General features: G+C 44.0%; 2 protein-coding genes across 5 annotated transcripts in view; both read left to right on the top strand.

Annotated features, from left to right (window-relative positions):
• Positions 1-12,581, top strand: part of rcc1l (RCC1 like) — an 89,241-nt gene extending 76,660 nt beyond the window's left edge. Inside the window, exons 9-11 of one of the 3 annotated variants that reach the window (XR_010968729.1) lie at positions 3,478-3,563; positions 4,722-4,857; positions 6,692-6,781. Coding sequence is in view for 2 of the 3 variants with exons in the window: in XM_068010017.1 (XP_067866118.1) it covers positions 3,478-3,563; positions 6,692-6,793 (188 nt within the window). In the remaining variant the exon portion in view is untranslated. Of the gene's footprint in view, positions 1-3,477; positions 3,564-4,721; positions 6,646-6,691; positions 6,827-12,203 lie in introns of those variants that run through there. The other 2 variants (XM_068010017.1, XM_068010018.1) reach the window with 2 other exon arrangements.
• nupr1b (nuclear protein 1b) lies at positions 6,791-12,581 on the top strand. 2 transcript variants are annotated; one of them, XM_068010020.1, is made up of 2 exons: positions 6,791-9,771; positions 12,204-12,581. In XM_068010020.1, the coding sequence occupies exon 1, from the start codon at positions 9,550-9,552 to the stop codon at positions 9,769-9,771; it is 222 nt and encodes a 73-aa protein (XP_067866121.1). In that variant the 5' UTR covers positions 6,791-9,549; the 3' UTR covers positions 12,204-12,581. The 2 variants fall into 2 exon arrangements, with proteins under 2 accessions (XP_067866121.1, XP_067866120.1); XM_068010019.1 differs by having other exon boundaries at positions 6,791-9,800.
• Positions 12,582-20,879: the final 8,298 nt, after the last annotated feature.

Below are 20,879 nucleotides of genomic sequence, written 5' to 3'. Positions count from 1 at the left end.
TGCACCGTGCCCCCCCCCCAGCTGAAACTGCACCGTGCCCCCCCCCCAGCTGAAACTGCACCGCGCCCCCCCCCAGCTGAAACTGCACCGTGCCCCCCCCCCAGCTGAAACTGCACCGTGCCCCCCCCAGCTTAAACTGCATCTGTTCCCCCCCCCCCCAGCTGAAACTGCATCTGTTTCCCCCCCCCCCCCCCTTCGGCTGAAACCGTGCCGCCACCCCCCTCCACCCGCCTGAGCTCTACCTAGGGTTATTTTTTCTGACTCTGATGCCATGCTTGCTCCTTCCGGTTTGGGGCAAGATTAAAATAGCCAGCTAGTTTCTTCACTATTTCAGGTTTCTTTGTTTTTTCGTTTGAAAGTGTCTGCCACCTGGGCAGCTGGTGTTTATATATCTTCAGTACTTTAATGTATCATGAGATATGTCTCCCCGCTCTTCAAACTCTTTGACATTAAATGTGACCATGTCTTTTGTTTCTGGCATCCTAGATTTTAGATTTTAAATACCAGATGCACGAAAACCTGTTTGTTCACTTTTGCAGTTTTAAGGTCAATTTTCCCCTCATTTCCAAATCTCTTGTTTAATCTGAAGTTTCAAAAATCCTGGCTTAGAGCCCCACATTTATTAGGACAGATGGGGAGTGGTGTGATGTGGATGGCTTCCACTTTTCACCTCTAGCCAACTGACTGCAGATAGTAGTCTGTTAGGTTTAAAAAAGAAAGATTTTTTAAACAATTCCCAAAATGGTCACAAACTCACCCACATGCGCATTCACACCCCCATGCACACACAAGAATAGATAGATCAAGAGAAAAGGGTCGGGTGCAATTAAAGTCAAATTACTGTACAAGAGCTTGTTGCTTAAAAAACCTTTTTGAGGTCCTTTGGGAGGAATTTTTATCTCGGTAATGCAGGCCTGAATGTTCGTTGGCTGGGAGTTGAAGTGTCGTACTCTTCTGTCGTTAAAACGCAGCCCAAAGTAGTTGGTGTGAATCCTGGTTTACTTTCACAGTTGGAATGTCACAAAGTCACCTTGTAATCTCTCTGCTGCAGTGGTTGTTCAAGTTGTTATTCAGCAGGGTTCCTCCGCTTAGCTGGACTATCTCACAGCCTCTGGCTGGAATTTGCTTTCGGTGGTCTAGTGTTGATCTCCCCTCTCTCTCTAGAAAGCTGCCTTTTAAGGTAAAAATCCATCACTTTGAGTCTGAGAGGTGACAAAGGGCCCTCTCCCCTGATGTAACCACACAATGATGCAGGATATGGAACCTTTGCTGTCTGTTGGCATCTGGATGGGGATCATTCTGTTACAGTGGTGCTACTTAACACCTATTCAGCTTGGTTTGGGCTGTGGAGTTAGTCTGTCTACAGAACTTTTGTTAGTCCCATTCCTGTAGGTGGGAGTCATTAACATGAAATGAGCTTCTTTCCATTTCAATGTGTTTTCCCCAGAGCTAATTCAGACAATTAATGAGTTTCATCTTTGCATCCAAGTTTGTTTATTGACAGTACAGGAGGGGGTCACTTGACTTCTTCTCCATCTTGTCCATAGTCTAAATGTGTCTATTTACTTGTAGCTCAGTTGAAACAGTTGACTTTTGTTTCATAATTCCTCCAATTCATTTTATTTTTCATCACTGCTCCTTCCGTAAGCATAATGCTCCCCCACAAAAAAGGAAAAAAGAAATACCTTGGCATTTGTTTTTTTTTGTTTCTTGTTTTTCGTCAGTTCGTCCTCTGTGAACATAAACCAAATAAGAGTTGAACCAAAAAATTGCATATTTCATAATTACATCAAACTTGCCCATTGAATTGCCTGTTTTAATACCATTATTTACATTTTTACCGAAGGCCTCAGCTGCTCCAAAAATCTTGAGCTTGACTAGCACTTTTTGCCCTGAACTACAATAACATACATTTATATAGCGCCTTTATTGTAATAAAATGTACCAAGGCGCATTATAAAACAAAGTGCTACACAAAGCCACAAGTAGATATTGGGTCAGATGACCAAAAGCTTGGTGAAAGAGGTAGGTTTTGAGGAGTGTCGTAAAGGAGGAAAATGAGGTGGAGAGACGGGGATGTATTGGGAGGGGGGTATTCCAGAGTTTGGGGCATAGGCAACAGAAGGTGGTAAAGCAATTAAAATCATGAATGCTCAAGAGGCCAGAATTTGAAAAGTGTAGATATCTCAGAGGGTTGTGGGACTGGAGGAAGTTTGAGATAGGAAGAGGCGAGGCCATGCAGGGATTTGAATAAAAGCAAAATACTGCGGATGCTGGAAATTTGAACTAAAAACAAAGTGCTGGAAATACTCAGCAGGTCTGGCAGCATCTGTGGAGAGAGAAACATGAACTCTCTTTCTCTCTCCACAGATGCTGCCAGAGCTGTTGAGTATTTCCAGCATTTTGTTTTTATTTGAGGATTTGAAATCAAGGATAAGAATTTAAAAATTAAAATATTACTTGACCGGGAACCAAGCACAGGCAGCAGACTGAATGGGACTTGGTGTGAGTTAAGACACAGGCAGCAGAGTTTTGGATGCCGTCAAGTTTCCAGAGGGTGGATTGTGGAAGACCAGCCAGGAGTGCAATGGAATAGTCAAGCCTAGAGGTAACAAAGGTATGAAAGGGGGTGTCAGCACCAGATGAACTGAGACGAGGCACAGTCGGGCCATGTTATGGAGACAGAAAGAGGCAGTCTTAGTGATGGTGCAAATATGAGGTCGGAAGCTCATCTCGGGGTCAAATGTGACGCCAAGGTTGCAAACAGACTGTTGCCAGGGAGAGGGACAGAGTCGGTGACTAGGAAACAGAGTTTGGAATGGGGTCCGAAAACAATGGCTTCAGTTTTCCCAACAACACTGTGACATAGCTGAATTCAGATTGTGCAATGTGAGCACGTGAAAATACATGCAATTTTCCAGCAAGTAATGGTATTACACAGCTACAAGACCACAGAGATTAAGATAATAAATCCTGGAAAGCCCCAGCAGTCTTCACATCCATTGATAACGTTATGTTGAAAATCAGCACTATTGTTTTGTATATTAGAACATAGAACATTACAGCGCAGTACAGGCCCTTCGGCCCTCAATGTTGCGCCGACCTGTGAAACCATCTGACCTAAACTATTCCATTTTCATCCATATGTCTATCTAGTGTTATCTACTCTACAGTGGCTTATTTATATTGAATTCAAGAGGAAGTTGGATAACCACTTGAGGGAAGTAAATTTGCAGGGCCACAGGGATTGAGGAGGGGAATGGGACTGGCTGGATAGTTCTGTGGAGAGCTGGCATGGATTTGATGGGCCGAATGACCGCCTCCTGTGCCATAAATGACTCTGTGAATTGATGTGAAATAATGAACCATCTCATTCAGCCAATTGATGACCACCTGCATTGGAAGCAAAGGAGTGAAACTTGAGTTCTTTTTTATTTGCTGAACAATTCATTCAGTAATATTGTCTTCATGTTGCAGATCGTGGTGAGCTCTTTGTATGGGGCAAGAATCTCCGAGGTTGCCTTGGCATTGGGAGCATGGATGATCAGTACTTTCCCTGGCGGGTAGGTCCTTCACTAATTTGATATTCAGGTTCACAGAAATTTGGTGTTACAGTGCTGACTATTTGTGTCAACCCCCTCGGAATCCAATTTAGCAGACAAACTGAACTAAAGCGGAACAGCTGAGGGCAGTTTTTCAATACAATGTTGTCTTGAATGAAATATTAACTATCTTCCCCCCTGCACTGCCCCTTTACCCCATTCCCCACAAACAAGCCAATCTCTTAGGTCAGTCATCAGGGACAATGAATTGATTTTCTTTAGTCTGTACACTTGCACATATTAACATTTCAGAGATAGACTACCTAAAGGACACTTTGACCTAATTATTCTCTGAAGGCAGGCAGTGGCACCACCAGAGGTGGTAAGCTGATTTTTGTAGTGGATGGTTCTGTTCAGTTCAGTTTGGGGCGGCACAGTGGCGCAGTGGTTAGCACCGCGGCCTCACAGCTCCAGCGACCCGGGTTCAATTCTGGGTACTGCCTGTGTGGAGCTTGCAAGTTCTCCCTGTGTCTGTGTGGGTTTTCTCCGGGTGCTCCTGTTTCCTCCCACAAGCCAAAAGACTTGCAGGATGGTAGGTAAATTGGCCATTATAAAAAATTGCCCCTAGTATAGGTAGGTGGTAGGGAAATATAGGGACAGGTGGGGATGTGGTAGGAATATGGGAGTAGTGTAGGATTAGTATATATGGGTGGTTGATGGTCGGCACAGACTCGGTGGGCCGAAGGGCCTGTTTCAGTGCTGTATCTCTAAACTAAACTAAAACTAAACTTTGTGTCTTGGTCATTCTTCTGTTCTGGAAGCAAAGGACTCCTTTTAAAAAGGCAGCTAGCTGAGACCCATTTTTATTTCACATTTACTTTACTATCTAAAGTCACCTCAAACTATAATACAGAAATCCTCTATTTTGTCCCACCTAGACCACTTATGCATCTGATCGTTGTTGGAGCCCCTCGCATCTTGTTTTTCTCCACTTGTTTGGTATTTATGATGGACTGCAGAATGGAGTTCATTGCTGATGTCTGTGTCACTTACTCTTAATTTAACCCTCAGAGTCCACGTATCATTCTGGTAATCTGCTGCACTCCCTCCAATTCGTCCTAAGGTGTGTTGTGCAGAACTGAGAGGAAGTGGCTAACTATACTTTGCTGTATGTTTCAGGTGACAGTACCAGGCAATGTCGTGGACGTGGCTTGTGGGGTGGACCACATGGTGGCTCTTACAAGATCATTCATCTGAATGGACACTCGCTAAACATGATGAGAGATTAGAAGAGAGTTCTCTTTTGTATCATAGTGTGGGTCTGCTTTGAACTGGTTTTTCCAGTGAGACTGCTTATTGATCAAGTGTTCACAGTGAAGTGGAGCTGTGTGTTCATTGTATGGTCATCTTTAATACAAGCTTTTCTTTTCAAACGTCTTCTTTCCTTTCATTCACTAACCGTTCTCTCTGTCTGTCTGTCTCTCTCGTTCTCTTTCTCTGTCTGTCTGTCTCTCTCTCGTTCTCTCTCTCTTCCTTTAAAACTGGGTAGAGGTGCCATTTCAACTAAATCTATGAGCGTGTTATCATCGAGTCATAGAGAGATACAGCACTGAAACAGGCCCTTCAGCCCACCGAGTCTGTGCCAACCAACAACCACCCATTTATACCAATCCTACATTAATCCCATATTCCCTACCACATCCCCACCTTCCCTCAATTCTCCTACCACCTACCTACACTAGGGGCAATTTACAATGGCCAATTTACCTATCAACCTGAAAGTCTTTGGCTGTGGGATGAAACCGGAGCACCCGGTGGAAACCCACGCGGTCACGGAGAACTTGCAAACTCTGCACAGAACTGAACCCAGGTCGCTGGAGTTGTGAGGCGCAGTGCTAACCACTGCGCCACTGTGCTGCCCCGATTTGTTGTGATTTTATTGCAGCTGCTGTATTAACAATTGTGACAATTGATGTAAAGGTTGTCACAGATCCGCAAGTCTTACTTTAGCTGATCTCAATCTGGGATATTTTCCTGACCAGTTATACTGAGGAACTTGTTTCCTTTTGTTCTAGTGCTAAAGAGCTTTGCTCATTTTTCTCTGAGTGACATTCTTTCAACCACCAGCACCTTCCCAATCTCTCATTACCTGTCAAAATTATTGCTCATTCTCTCATTATGCCTTTTATATAAAAAATATTTGCAGTATTTCAAAATACCACCATTGATAACCACAGCCCCTTTAATTCTTTCTATGTGTTACTGTATCTAAGATACTACGTACTTATTTAACATGCTGTTGTGATGTCACAATACTGGTGCTAGAGGCAGTGAACAGTATAACTCCCATCCAATAATATAGCCGTGAGAGATGTAGAAATTCTGGAAGTCGATCTTCTGCAGTGAGCCACAGAATCCTGGATTTGTGTGTGGAAAGAGGGAATCCAGATTCGCAAGTGAAAGTCTACTGTTCATTTCTGTACAGTCAGTTTCAAACTTTTACGCGTCTAATTTGTGTAACTTTTACATTGATCCTTTCTTATTTCATGAATTATTCTGACTACAGAACCCGTTCCATGGGCCTTGTGGAATCTGGTGCATTCCTGACTGCCAGTTCTTACATGGTAACTGGGATTGCAGTTTCAATGAATAGAGACTAGAGTTTGAATCCTACTTTCAGTGACATGTTTCCACAAAGACTTTCCCTGGGGCTTTTGGGAGAGGGCAAGTGAATTGGTTCAAGAGAAATGTTGATGGAACCTCTCGACAATTTTCGATGGATATTTAAACAGTCTGAGCTAGTGATAGTCCTGTGGATACAAAGGTGGAAGTGATTGGGTAAGGGGAATAAGCTGGTGTCTGCACTCGGATTTATCTTGCTGCAGTATGCAGCAGGTTTGTAAAGGTTATTGTAATGTGCTTTACTGAAGAACAAAAACAGGTAGCAGCATTGAATGAGAGCATGGAGGAGTTCAGCTCAAATGTAGTGGAAATCACCATGGTTTTTATTTCTAAATCTGTTCCTGCCTCTATCAGTGATCCATGGTAAAAATGGCTTGATTCTCATGCTAATAAATTGATAAAGAATAAAAGTGTAAATATATATGGAAAATTTGATTGAGTTTAAAGTTCTGCCAATCCCTCGACAGGTCTGTGTATCTTGGAATTGTGGAGGGGGAGGAAGCACAGCCAGAATACTTGCTCCTGAGCACCAGGTGGAGACTCACTGGAAAATACAGCTGTGTGGCTGAAGGCTGAATTGTCAGCACGCAGTCTTGGCAATGGTAGGAATATGTGTTTGAAGCTCATCTATAGCAGCACCAAGGTTGCAAACAGTCTGGCAGTTGCCAGGGAAGAGGGTTGGAGGCAGAAGCTAGGGAACGGAGTTTGTGGTGGGGACCGAAGGTGATGGCATTTAAGACGGAGAGGAGAAACTTTTTTCTCTGAGTTGTGAGTCTTTGGAACTCTCTTGCCCAAAGAGTAGTGGAGGCGGGGTCATTGAATATTTTAAAGGCAGAGGTCGATAAATTCTTGACTAACAAGGGAGTCAAAGGGTATCGGGGTTAGGCGGGAAAGGGGAGTTGAGGCCACAATCAAATCAGTCATGATCTTATTAAATGGCAGAACAATTCAAAGGGGCCGAATGGCCTACTCCTTCTATTTCTTTTTCATATGTTCCCAAAATTTAGATGGAGGAAATTTCTGCTCTTTGGCTGTAAAGAACATCAGTTCATCCTGAGGATGTGAAAGCTGCTAAATAATTTTTTTTCTTACTTTATGGTAGTCTGGCTGATCAGCTGAAGTCTGCCTCACCCCTTACTCAGGTACATTTACAGCTCTGTAATTGGCAGTCATTATGTACTGCTGACAGCTTTGCAATCTGCTCTGATTACTTTTCTCCCAGCTGAAACTATAATGTGAATGCCCAGCAGGCAGTCACTCCGTGTGAACGTGTTTGAACCAGCTTCTAGTTTCTGTCAAAAAATAAACTCCTGCTGATGCTGGAAATTGAACAAAACTGAAGAAGCTGGAAAGAGTTGGTTTGATCTGTCAGAGAATCATGTTTCAGCATTTGTACCCTCCTTTAGAACTGGAAAATAGGAGATCGAAAGGGGAGGGGAAAAACAGACAAACTTACTTGTGTGAAGTAACATTGAACCATTGTTGGATGACATCACATCATCTCAGTTAATGGAAAGAATTATTAAACCAGAAGTGAGAGTATATGTGATAGGGAGAGGTCAGAATGGGATGGTAAGTTAAAAGTGGTGAGTTACAGGGAGCTCAGAATTGTGGAGAGGATTGAGATGTTCAGGAAAGTAGTCATCTAATCTGCATTTGTTCTCCCCAATGTACAAGAGTTTGAATTGTGAGCAGCGAATACAAGATATATAGAGAGGAAGGCATGTGAATTGCTGTCCTATGCAGAGACTGTTTGGGGCCCTGGACTGTGTACCTTGTACAGGAAGTGCTTGGAGAAGGGCCACAGGAAGGATGAGCTAGGGTGCTGTGAAGGGCCCCTCCAGAAACCGGAGAGAGGACGGATGGAGAGATGTTTGGTGGTGGAGGTGCCAGAAATGACAGATAATAAGCTACTGACTGCAGAGCTTGACGGTGTGAGGAGGGAGAGCAGTGGAGAAGTTCAGGGTAGAAGCACATGAGTCAGACAGGCTGACCAAGGCCCCTCTCGATCGTGCAGAGGGAAGCCTCCACTGAGTTCGAAGGGCATATTCAGTTCTGGTTAATCGTCAAATGCAATAGAGTTGGAGAAACTGGGAGAGTGGGACTTAGTCCTTACAGGAAGTGGGTGAGAAGAACTATAATTCAGGGAGTTGTGGAACTGGGGTTGTAGAAGTGTGTGGAACACTTAGTCCTAGAGACAGAGGAGTCCAGAAAGGGAAAAGTCAGAGATGGATCACATTGAAAGTAAACATTTATATAGGGACGCAAATATGTCATTCAGAACCCCAAGTCTGTTCTATCATTTGATTAAATCCAGTCAAATTTCTGCCTCATTTACACACCTTAGCTCCATACCCCTTGATATTCTTTGTATTGATCTGTCTTAAATTTCAGTTGACCGCCCCCCCCCCCCCTTGCCGAGCACTCAGTTTTTGGGGAGAGAGTTCCAGATTTCCACTGCTTTTTGTGTGAACAATGCTCCCTGACATCGGCCCTGAATAGTTTGGCTGTAATTTTAAGGTTATGCCCCCTTGTTCTGGACTCTCCCACCAGAGGAAAGTTTCTTCCTGTCTCTATCTTTTTAACATTTTAAATCCCTTGATTGTATCACATCTTCATTTTCTAAAGTAAAGGGAATGCAAGTCAAGTTTATATAACCTGCTTCATAATTTGACTCTTTTAGCCCTGGTATCATTCTGGTGAATCTGTGCTGCACCCTCTCCAAGGCCAGTATATCCTTCCTGAGGGGTGATGCCCACAACTGAAAGCATAGTAAGTAAAATTCTCTAGATAAGGGTGAGGTAAGGGTAGTAGAGGAAGAGATCATGGAAGGGACCTGAGTAGCTCAGCATTGATAAGACAGGAATATGAAATGAGCCGAGCTAAAGGAGAGATTGTTAAAGGTGAGAAGTGGCCGAAGGTCTCTGTTGCATGAGATACCCTGAAAGATGGAAGTGTAAAGGTACTGGATACCCACAGTGAAAAGAGATGGTTGGGGCCAGAAAATCAGAAATTGTTTCTTTTTACCTGGTAACTTTAAATCACATCCTTTATCTCAACCTATAACATGGTGATTTAATAGTTAACCAAAACCAGGAACTCCCTCGAAGCAAACTGATCTGTTGCTCTAAACAAGTTAAACACCACACCTCTGAAAACTGCTTCAAAAAGCTGCCTGTCCCACCCTGCCCTGACATCATAGTGAACCAATGAAGGCACACTGAGTGAGCACAGCACAGCCTAGCCCAGTCCAACACAGCACAGCACACAAGGCAGCTCCCAGCTCCACCTCCGGCTTCCCTCTAAAACATAAGCCCCAGGCACAATGTCCTGCAATAGCCTGGAGTCCTTTGAAGAAGCGCATTATGATGAGTACGAGTATTACAATCTGGCGGATTACCCGGCTCACAGCGGAAGGAAGGGAAGGAGCAAGAAGGAGATGGGTCAGAACACAAATCGCCACAGTCCAGCTGGGCATGAGAGGAAGATCACGGAGAAACTCTACAACAGCGAGCTGAAAAGGAAGAGAGCCCGGAGCAGGTCCTAGGTGTGTGACTTCACTCCTCCCCGCCCCAGGTATGTGAGCTCCCCCCTCATGCACCCCCTCCAGGTGTGGCCTCTCCCCACCCTCCCAAGATGTGTAATCCCATCTTCGCCCAGGGTTTGCAATGCCCCTAGCAACAACAACATGTATTTATATAGCACCTTTATTGTAATTAAACACCCCAAAGCCTGAGTGTTATTATACAATGCGACACCGAGCCAGAAAAGGTAGGTTTTAATGTGCTTCTTTAAGGAGGAAAGAGACACTGAGAGGTTTAGGGAGGGAATTCCAGAATTTAGGGCTTTAGCAGCTGAAGGCATGGTCACTGGCAGTGGATTGGGAATGCTCAAGAGGCCAGAATTCGAGTGCAGAGATTGTAGGGCGGAGGAGATTACAGAGATAGGGATAGGCGAGGCAAAAGAGGGAATTGAAAATAATGAGAATTTTAAAATTGAGGCAATGCTTAACTGGGACGCATTGTAAGTCAGCAAGCCAATGGGATTTGGGCGAGCATAAGGACATGGGCAGCAGAGTTTTGAATGACCTCAAGTTTATGGAGGGTAGAATGTGGGAGGCTGCCAGGAGCGCATCGGAATTATCAAGTGTAGGTCAAGGTAACAAAGGCATGAACGAGGGTTTCACCAACAGATGAGTTGAGGCAGGAGTAGAGTTGGGCGATGTTACAGAGCTGATGTGGTAGGAAGATCATCTCAGGTTTAAATATGACACTGAGGTTGCAAACAGTGTAGCTCCGTGTCAGACATTTACCAGGGGTGAGGGAACACAGTTAGATAGCTTCAGTCTGTCCAACATTCAGTAGCAGGAAATTTCTGTGTGACAGTGTGACAAATCAGATGGTGGAGGTGCACGACCTCCTGCATCCAAATGTACGCTTCACTCCCCCAGATGTGTAGTCTCCCCCCACAGGATTGCTTTGCCTAATTCAGGTGTACAGCTTATACATCTCAGGACAGCAGAACACCCCCCCCCCCCCCCCCCCACTCCCCCTGTCAGAGTGTGCAGCCTCGGCCCCCCACAATGAAGTGTGGCCTTCCGCTGCCGCCCCCTGTGGCTATTAAACAATGTGGCAAAGCTGGAGGGAAGCTCTTTCCAATGAGATGATGTGTGACAACTCAACATAACTGACAAGAGTGTGCCTCTCCAGCCAGCCCCTGGCAGGGTTAACTACAGGAGTTTTTCTCAGGCTATGCTGCCCTTTCTACTCATTGAGCACAGCCACTTAGCTTTGCCTCTCCGAAACTTACTAAATTGAATTTCTGCCTTTTAATTGCTCAGGTGTTTCAAGTTGTGGAGGGAGTGGGATTTGATTCCCAGGCTGTGATGAATTAGGGGATTTTAACTGGGGTATCAATAGAGTTTACAGTTGGCCTCAGGTGGGAGACTATAGCATAGTTTCTGTCCGAATCATCAGTGACAGGTGTGTGCATCTGGAATGAGGGCATGATCAGACCCAGATGTGATGCACCCTTTAGTCAAATAGCCGACTAATGGTCACTTACTGGGTTTGCACATGAGAATTGGATGAGTTACAGGAGAGCAGCCTGGAATTATGTTTCGTGACAAAGACTTCAGGAAGTGAGGAGGGAGAGGAAATGGACATATGCAAATTTTGTAAACTGAGTATTGGATATATGGGTGACAGATTATTTTAAAAATGAATTAAACTGAAGAGAACCATAGTGTGTGTTTACAATGCTACAGATGGGAGATCAGACAACACCTGCTATCCATACAGCATTGGGGTGAAGTTATCAGAATAGGCGCCCTAGAAAGTAAGAACAAACTAGCATTTGTTCAACATCTTGTAGGAACAGGAGGAGCCCATTCAGCTCCTTGAGCCTGTTCAATCACTGAAGGAGATCATGGATAATCTGTACCTCCACTCCATTTACCCAGCTTTGGTCTATAGCCCTGAATTCCCTTCCCCAATAAAACTCATCCATCTCATGTTTGAACATTTCAGTTAACCCTCAGCATCCACAGCCTTTGGGGGTAGAGAGTTCCAGATTTCCAATACACATCAGTGTGAAAAATTGCTTCCTGATTTCACTCCTAAATGGTACAGCTCTAATTTGTACCCCCTTGTCCTGGATTCCCCCACCAGAGGGGTTAGTTTCTCTCTATCTACCCTCTCAAACCTTTTTATCATTTTAAACACCTCAATTAGATCACCCTTCAACCTTCTAAATTCAGGCAATTTCTAATTTACTCCCTACCCAGGAGTCCAATCTAGTCCCACACTGCACACAATTGACTGAATACACACATGGCAACTAGATGTGGCCAATAAATCTCACTAATGTTGCCCACATCCCCAGAATAAATGTGAAAAGCATCTGATGAAGTGTTAACATTATTTCAGCCTCTGACCATATTAAAAAGAATTTGTTTCTACATGTGATTTGTCTTAACAGATTTGCAGTAAGTGACTTGGATCATGAGACCTGCTTCCTGACTGTCCTTTTGCTGTTTCCTGATGTTTTCCAACTATCGCCAGATGACTTCTCCAGTGCCAGATAATCGTTTATTGAGGCTGCTTTTGATAATGTTATAGGAAGTGAATAGTAACCTTGCTAAAACTCCCGTTGTGGAAAATCTGAGATGAGGAATTAAAGCACAATCAATTTAGCGCATCTTGTTATGTAGTGCTGGAGCTGTTTGTCACTAATAGAACTATAACCATTAGACAAGCAGAGTGAAGCTGTAAAATATGCCTGAGTGTTGTTTAATGTGGTGATTGGGATTATTGATCTCCTGTATTGAATAAACTTGTAAATGAGAATGAGACACAAGTTCTACCTGTTTTATTTGTATTTTGTACAGTTCTCAGTTTACGGTTACTGGATTATAGCAAAAAGCTTCAAATATTCAACAGGGTGATGAAAACAGTGAGACACTAAAATAATTTCCAGTAATAAGATGCAGTCTCATTTATGAAGGCACAGAATGGACAGACAGCCTAGTTACACAAAAAAAAACTTCACTGGTCCAGTCGTATGCGTAGATATTAAACCAAGTTTCAAACCAGGTTAAGTATGAGCTCAGCTGATTTTAGTTGGGGCAATGGTTCAGGCTATAATTGGTGCTGGGGCTCCTGGAGATAGAAAAAAAAAATCAACCAGATTTTCTATTTCCGATCAGTGTTCACTGAACAAGTTGGCCATGATTCTCTCCACAGACAAATAGCCTGCTCATTTTCTATATCATTGGTTCCCACATGAATCATGTTATGACCAGGTGAGGAAGGGGGTCTCAGGCTCCCCTTTCACTCCTCCCACCCCTCCTCTGGTTTGACCATGACGGGGTTTATCTTTTTAACTTAGCACTTCAGTGAGCACTTGCTCCTGTTACTCTATAATTGTAAATGAACCAATCAGACAGGTTTTCTTGAGCTTAAACAAGAAAGATGTGTTTATTAACCTTAATGTTCTAAACCGGTTAAAATTACTAAAATACGCATCCACGCTCACATTCACATGAGAGGCACACACACACAAATAGATTACAGAGGGGACAAAACAAATTTGGGAGGTTGGAGTAGAGTCCTTAATAAAATGGAATTTAAATACTGAAGTTTAGTCCCAGAGTCCTAGTTGAAGTTGTAGTCCTGAAGTCCTTGCTGGGCCCCACACAGTTCGGGCTTGCTTCTCAGTTTCGCAAGGCAGAAGAGGGTGTTTATCCATGTCCCCTGGTTGCTGGAACTTTACTGGAGAGAGAGAGAGATTGCAGCTCCCTTGCTGGCTTACAGTTACAGTCTCCTGAGGTACAATTCACAAACTCCCAGTTACACAAGCAGTCATGTGATGTGACCACCTCTTTGGTTTTGAAACAGCATCTTCTGGAATGATCTTTGAAACTCAAGGCTATTCAGACATACTTGGTGGGGTTGGGGGATTGGCTCTTTCAAAGTCAAGGGTGTCGATGGCTTTTGATAATCAACATTGACAAAACCATTCTAGGTAATTTAATCAGAGAGCACCCCCATTGTTCTGGCTAGACTGGGTAATCACCTCTGTCTCTGTCACAGAAAGGTAATAGCCTGCAAGTTGAGAACCAAGGAGAAAGTCTCCACACTCTCTGTATCTCTCTCAAGAAAAGTCCCAGGGACTCATGGTAGCAGCTTAAGCCTCAAGACAGAGCACCTCTTCAGTCTTCTGGTACCAGAGAAGCAAGTTGGAAATTGTGTACCAGGCCCCAGTGAGAACTCCAAGACCGTAACTTCAATTGAAGACATTGTATCAAAGATAAGACCATCCAGTAACCAAATTCTATTTATTGCCAACTCTACTTCAACCCCACCCGCCCCCCCCCCAATTCTTTCTTCCCGTCTGTATCTATTTGTGTGTGTGTTTTTCTCGAGTGCATGATAGTGTGGTTCTGTCACATATTTTAGTAATTTTTAACCGAGTTAGAGTGATGAGGCTAATAAACTTACATATTTCTTGTTTAAACCTAAGAAAACCTGTCTGGTTCATTTGCAATTACAATTAGAGTGCAGTGAGCAAAGGACTCACGGAGTGGGTAAGCTAAAAACACTGCATTTTAAAAGTTAAACCCAGTTACAGCCAAACCAGGAAAGGGGCCAGAGGAGAAGCTGAGACCCCCTTCCATACCCGGTCGAAACAATGTATTGAGTGGTTAGGTCTGGAATGCACTGTCTGAGAGTATGGTGAAGGCAGATTCAATTGTGGCTTTCAAAAGAGCATTGAATAATTATTTGAAGAGAAAACATTTGAAGGGCTTCAGGTCAAAGGCAGGAGAGTGGGACTAGGTGAATTGCTCTTGCAGAGAGCTGGCACGGACAGAGCTGGCCAAATGGCCTCCTTCTGTGCTGTAACCATTCTATGATTTTTTTTTTATTTCGAGATACAGCACTGAAACAGGCCCTTCGAGTCTGTGCCGACCAAGAACCACCCATTTATACTAACCCTACAGTAATCCCATATTCCCTACCACCTACCTACACTAGGGGCAATTTGCAATGGCCAATTTACCTATCACCTGCAAGTCTTTGGCAGTGGGAGGAAACCGGAACACCCGGCGGAAACCCATGCAGTCACAGGGAGAACTTGCAAACTCCGCACAGGCAGTACCCAGAATTGAACCTGGGTTCCTGGAGCTGTGAGGCTGCGGTGCTAACCACTGTGCCACCCATAGATTCTATTCTATGAAGCACCTTGGGATATTTTATTATGTTAAAGGTGCTGCATAAATACATGTTGTTATGTGCAGGAACTTGAAGCGCTCAGTGCTGCCAGTTGCAGGGCCATATTGGTACTGCAGGTTCTTGTAAACTATCAGTTAAAGGATTCGTTTTTCAGAATTCATGGAGAAATCTTTAAAACTAGCTCTTCAGATCCCAATTTAGATTTACTTAGAATCATATATGTTATTTCCAAGTTTCTTCTTTTCTCTCTTAAAGCGACTGCATTGTATTTTTATCCTAGGTTTACTCTGTATTTGGCTCCAATCCTGCCTACCCCTCTCCTGCCCAGTACCACAGAGGAATTGTAAGTTTCACTGTTTAACGTTTAATGTTATTTTAGAAGGCAGTTCACAGTGAACAACAATATGTCTTTAAGTGAGTGGTACAATAATTCAGGTCAATGGTCATTTCTGAATGAACCAAGGCAACTTGTTCGAGATGTGACAGAGAGAGTGGCTGCTCAGGGCCCAGTGGAAAGGTACCATGTAAAATCTTATCACATGTATGTACAACACAAATAAAGCTGACTAAAATACAGACATGGAAATTACAACAGGCTGTTCAGCCCATCCAGACCATGTTCTCCCGCAGCAAAGGAAACAAATTACAGCCATAAACAGTGTGAAGAGTCCCCGCAAAGGGAATTTGGGCAGATTTGTTTACTCTTTCATGGGATGTGGGCGTCACTTGACAACTGAGTGGCTTGCTAGACCATTTCAGAGGGCAGTTAAGAGTCAGCTACATTGCTGTGGATCCAGAGTCACATGTAGGCCAGACCAGGTAAGGATGGCAGATTTCCTTCCCTAAAGGACATTAGTGAACCTGATGGGTTTTTATGACAATCAATGTTTCATGGCACCATTACCTGAATTTTTATTAACGAATTTAATTTTTTGAATTCAGGGACATCCTCCCCAAAGAGGTTCAACCCTTTTCCCCCCACCCCTACCCTCACTGCCATCTCCACAGCTGTCATACAACCACAAACTCATGACAAGAGGAATGAGGCAGCAGAAGATTTTGACCATCCAATCACTTGAGCATTTGCAGGCATGCCACAGAGTGTGACTGCTTTAAACTAGGAGCTGTCTTCAGGCTGCCTATATCTGAGAGGAGCCTTGTAATTTGATTGTCTTTCCCCCTGTCATCAGTGCAAAGCCGTATCTTAGACCTGTCTGGATGTCTCACTACCATGCATGGGGCTTTTTAAAGTGTTGCGTGTTTGGAGTTCCAACACTAACAAGTAGGTACCTTGGGGTGCTGGGTGGGGGATGGATCTTTATACGTGTATCACAGAGTTCCTGCATAGAACCCAGTTGTTGCTGCATCTCAATCCCAATATATGCAAGATTCTGTTGGCTGCCATCACAGCTGATAGGTACTGGCCTCCAATCAGTGGCTGAGGAAAATATGTGTCTAAATGGAGTAGAGGAACAGAGGAATCTGGGGTACAGGCTCATAAATCACTAAAAGTAGCAAAGCAGATTAATAAGGCCAGACCCCAGGTAAGTGTGGTGGGGTTACTGGTGCCACTCTGGTAACGCCTGGAAGGTGGGTGAGGGTGTTGGTTGAATGCGGGGTGTTTAACGGAGAAGCGGCCTTTGCTGCTAGGTGTTCACTGATGGGCCACAGATTACCCATGGAGCAGGCTTCCCCCAATCCTGAAGGGATGCTGCCTTGTTTCTCTGGGTAGCCTGCACAAGTGGTGAGACTTCCACCAACCCCTCGTGTCATTCCACATTGAGACAACCGAGGTGGGAGTAATGCACTTTAATTCAGTCGCACTACTTCACAGGTCACAACATATTAGTAAAGTGTCCCCCCCTACTGGAAACTTAGCTAAATTAAACACCATATTCATTCCCCAGAATAAAGCGTACCAAACCAGGTTTCTTCAAACAATAAATTAACTATTTATTTTTAAACAATAATGAGATAAACCTAGATGTCTGAACAGATTTTAGAAGTTCTTATTCTTCCTAATCCTCATGCACACACGAAGGGCTGGATTTTACGTTGATCGGACGGGAATTCACCACCGACTGCAGCCCAGCCGAGGACATGGAGCCAGGAATGAAGGTAAGTTGGGGTTGCCTCGCCACGGCGATCAGTCGTGCCAGCGAGGCAAAGATGGCCTTTTGTTGCGGGGGGTGTCTTGGGTCCCGGGGGTGGGTTGGGAGGTGGGGGTGGCTCTCATTGGGGCACCCTGTGCCCGATTGCCAGAGCACCCCCTCGGGAATGGATAGGCCAACAGCTATCGCTGGGCAGCCTTTCATGTCTCCTGCATGCCCACTTGCCATGAGTAAAATATCCGTGGAGGCGGGCAAGGGCCTTTAAGTAGCCACTTAAGGGCCTTGATTGGCCTGAGGCAGGCGGCCCGTTTTCCGCCCCACCCGTCCTTCATAAAGTGGGCCGGAGGTGGGAGTGGGTCGCGAAGGCCTCTTGGAGCCTCCTGCTCAATTTTACGCCACCCCACCACCACCACCATCCGGCTCACTGGGGTAGTGTATAATTCCAGCCATACATTCAAAACCCAATGGTTAACTGGTTTTAAATTTTATATTTTAAATTAAAGCTGTTTCTTAGGCATAATAAAATAAAATAAGTCCTGGTTGGTTATTTCCAGTTCAGTGAGGTCTCCCAAAGTCAAATAGTCAGAAGTCACTCAAAAGCTCCATGTGAAATTAATGAACAATCTGTGGTGGGTAAGCATTCAAGGCAATTCATCAGCAATAGGAGTCGCAGAGATCTCCCAGCAAATGGTTGCAGCAACGGGTCTACTTGGACTTCTGAGTAGTAGTCCAACAGCAGAAACTTTCCTGAGGTTTCAGAATCGTTCAAACGCACAAAAAAAGGCAACAGGACTCAATTTTGAGGTAGGGAGTTTCCAGAGACTAAAGAAAACAGGGATCTTTTTCCACCCTAACAATGCAAGGCTTCCTATTCTCGGAGTCTTTTCTCTCTCCAGGTGTCTCCTCCCCTCAGGCAGGTCAAAACCACGCCTTAAATGTAAGATTCCTTGTTCTTTACAATTCCATTCAGGGAGAGTTATTTTTCTGGTCTGCAAACGCCAGGTTTCCAGCAGCAACTTTCTTTCAGAGAGAGGTCTCTTTCTATGGTTTCCAAAAATAGGTTCCAGCCCAAACTGATTTTTTCTTACCAGGAACACCAATGGTAGCAAAGAATTGAGAGTAAATTACACTTACAGTAATACAGTTAGCAATGGTTTATAGAGTTCATAGCCAGTATCAGAGACTCACCAGGAGTAACAAAAGCAGCAAAGATGGGAGAGCAAATATCAAGAGTAGTAATGCAGTTAAACATGGTTTATGGAACTAATAGCTGGATAAAGAGACTTACCAGGAACACCAACAACAGCGAGGAAGGGATAGTAAATGTGTTGAACAATTATAAGTGTGAGATTGATCCGAAAATCTAATGTTACCCTATCATAATATGTAGAAAGATAGTCAAACTCCCAGATGAAACTCCTGAATATTGTTGTAACATTCCAGTCTATTGATATCAGATTCTGACCCATTGTTGTAACATTCCAGTTCATTGATCTCAGATGCCGACCCATTGATGTAACATTCCAATCTACTGTTCTCAGATTCTGATCTATCCTCTCCTTCTATCTGGAACACCTGATCCTGTTAGTGCTGGAGCTGATGCTCCCACTGACACTATGCGATAACAGATTGAAAGGAGTTTCTTATTAATAGAAGAGGGAAATGCTCCAGTGACACAATTGTGGTCTATGGAGACTGACATTAATTACAGTAACTGAACAAACAGGCTCAGTTAACTCCTTTCAATCCAACAGTTTTTGTACCACAATAAAGTAGAACATTTACCCGCTCTGGATGGGATGTGTTGCTGAAGGAAGAATGGTGGAAATAGCAGAGGCACTAGCCAGAATCTTTCAATGCTCCTTGGATAGGTGAGTGATGAGAGAGGACTGGAGGGTTGTAAATGTTACACACTGTTTAAAAAAGGACAGATGGAGTAAGCCCTATATTTACTGACCAATGACAAGTCATGTCTGGCAAACTTCAACAACAACAACTTCTAATTATATGCTGAGTATTTCCAGCATTTCTTGCTTTTATTTCAGATTTCCAGCATTTGCAGTATTTTGCTTTTATTCTATTTATATAGCACCTTTAACGCAATAAAACAACCCCGATGTGCTTCACAGCACCATTATGAAACAACATATGACACCGAATCACAACAGGAGATATTAGGTCAGATGACTAAACGTTTGGTCAAAGAGATAGGCTTTCTCTGGGGACATGGGTTGAAATCACACCAGGGCAGCTGGTGGAATTTAAAATTCAATTAATTAATAAAAAATTAGAATTGAAAGTTTGTCTAGTAATGATGCCATGAAACTATCATTGATTGCTGTAAAAATCCATCTGGTTTACTAATGTTCTTTAGGGAAGGAAATCTGCTGTTTTTACCTGGTCTGGCCTACATGTGATTCAGACCCACAGCAAGGCTAATTTCGATGGCATCAGACAGGAACTCTCAAAGTTGAATGGGAGAGGCTGTTTACAGGTAAAGGGACGTCTGGCAAATGAGAGGCTTTTAAAAGTGCGATAGGAAGAGTTCAGGGCCAGCATGTTCCTGTTAGATGGAAGGGCAAGGCTGGCAAGTTTAGGGAGCCTTGGTTGACAAGGGATATTGAGGGTCTGGTCAGGACAGAGAAGGAGGCATATGTCAGGTATAGGCAGCTGGGGTTGAACAAGTCCCTCGAGGAGTATAGGGAATGTAGGACTACACTTAAGAAGGAAATTAGGAGGGCGAAAAGGGACCATGAGATTTCCCTGGCAGATAAGATAAAGGAGAATCCTAAAAGATTCTATAAGTATATTAAGAGTAAAAGGGTAGCTAGGGAGAGAGTAGGTCCCCTTAAGGATCAGTGTGGTAATCTATGTGTGGAGCCACGGGAAATGGGCGAGGTCTTAAATTAATATTTCTCATCCGTATTTACTGCGGAAAAGGTCATGGAAGTTGGTGTGTTCAAGGGAGGGAACAGCAATATCCTGGAGCATATCAACATTACAAAGGAGGAGGAGTTGGAGGTTTTGAAGCGCATTAAGATGGATAAATCCCCAGGGCCTGACCAGGTGTATCCTAGGATGCTATGGGAAGCAAGGGAGGAGATTGCTGGGGCCGTGGCAAAGATTTTTGTATCGTCATTAGCCACGGGTGAGGTACCGGAAGACTGGAGGATAGCTAATGGTGTGCCTTTATTTAAAAAGAGCAGCAGGGATAAGCCAGGGAACTACAGGCCGGTGAGTCTTACATCAGTGGTGGGAAAGTTATTGGAAGGGATTCTGAGAGACAGGATTTATGTGCATCTGGAAAGGCATGGTCTGATTAGGGATAGTCAGCATGGCTTTGTGCGAGGGAAATCATGTCTCACGAATTTGATTGAGTTTTTCGAGGAGGTGACCAAGAGGATTGACGAGGGCAGGGCGATGGACGTTGTTTACATGGACTTTAGCAAGGCCTTTGACAAGGTCCCGCATGGTCGGCTGGTCCAGAAGGTTCGAACACATGGGATCCAGGGTGAGCGAGCAAATTGGATACAAAATTGGCTTGGTGATAGGAGGCAGAGGGTGGTAGTGGAGGGTTGTTTTTCAGATTGGAGGCCGGTGACCAGTGGTGTGCCACAGGGATCGGTGCTGGGCCCTCTGTTGTTTGTCATATATATTAATGACTTAGATGTGAACGTAAGGGGCATGATTAGTAAGTTTGCAGATGACGCCAAAATTGGTGGTATAGTGGACAGTGAAGAAGGTTGTCTAAGGTTACAACAGGATATAGATCAACTGGGAAAGTGGGCAAGGGATTGGCAAATGGAATTTAA

This window comes from Heterodontus francisci, chromosome 30 (assembly GCF_036365525.1).
Source record: "Heterodontus francisci isolate sHetFra1 chromosome 30, sHetFra1.hap1, whole genome shotgun sequence".
Classification (NCBI taxonomy): Eukaryota; Metazoa; Chordata; class Chondrichthyes; order Heterodontiformes; family Heterodontidae; genus Heterodontus; species Heterodontus francisci.
The sequence above is the reverse complement of the archived record's forward strand: the minus strand, read 5'-3'. Positions and strand labels throughout refer to the sequence as shown.

Coding starts and splice junctions, on each gene's coding strand:
- nupr1b (XM_068010020.1), top strand. CDS start 9,550: ATGTCCTGCAATAGCCTGGAGTCCTTTGAAGAAGCGCATTATGATGAG.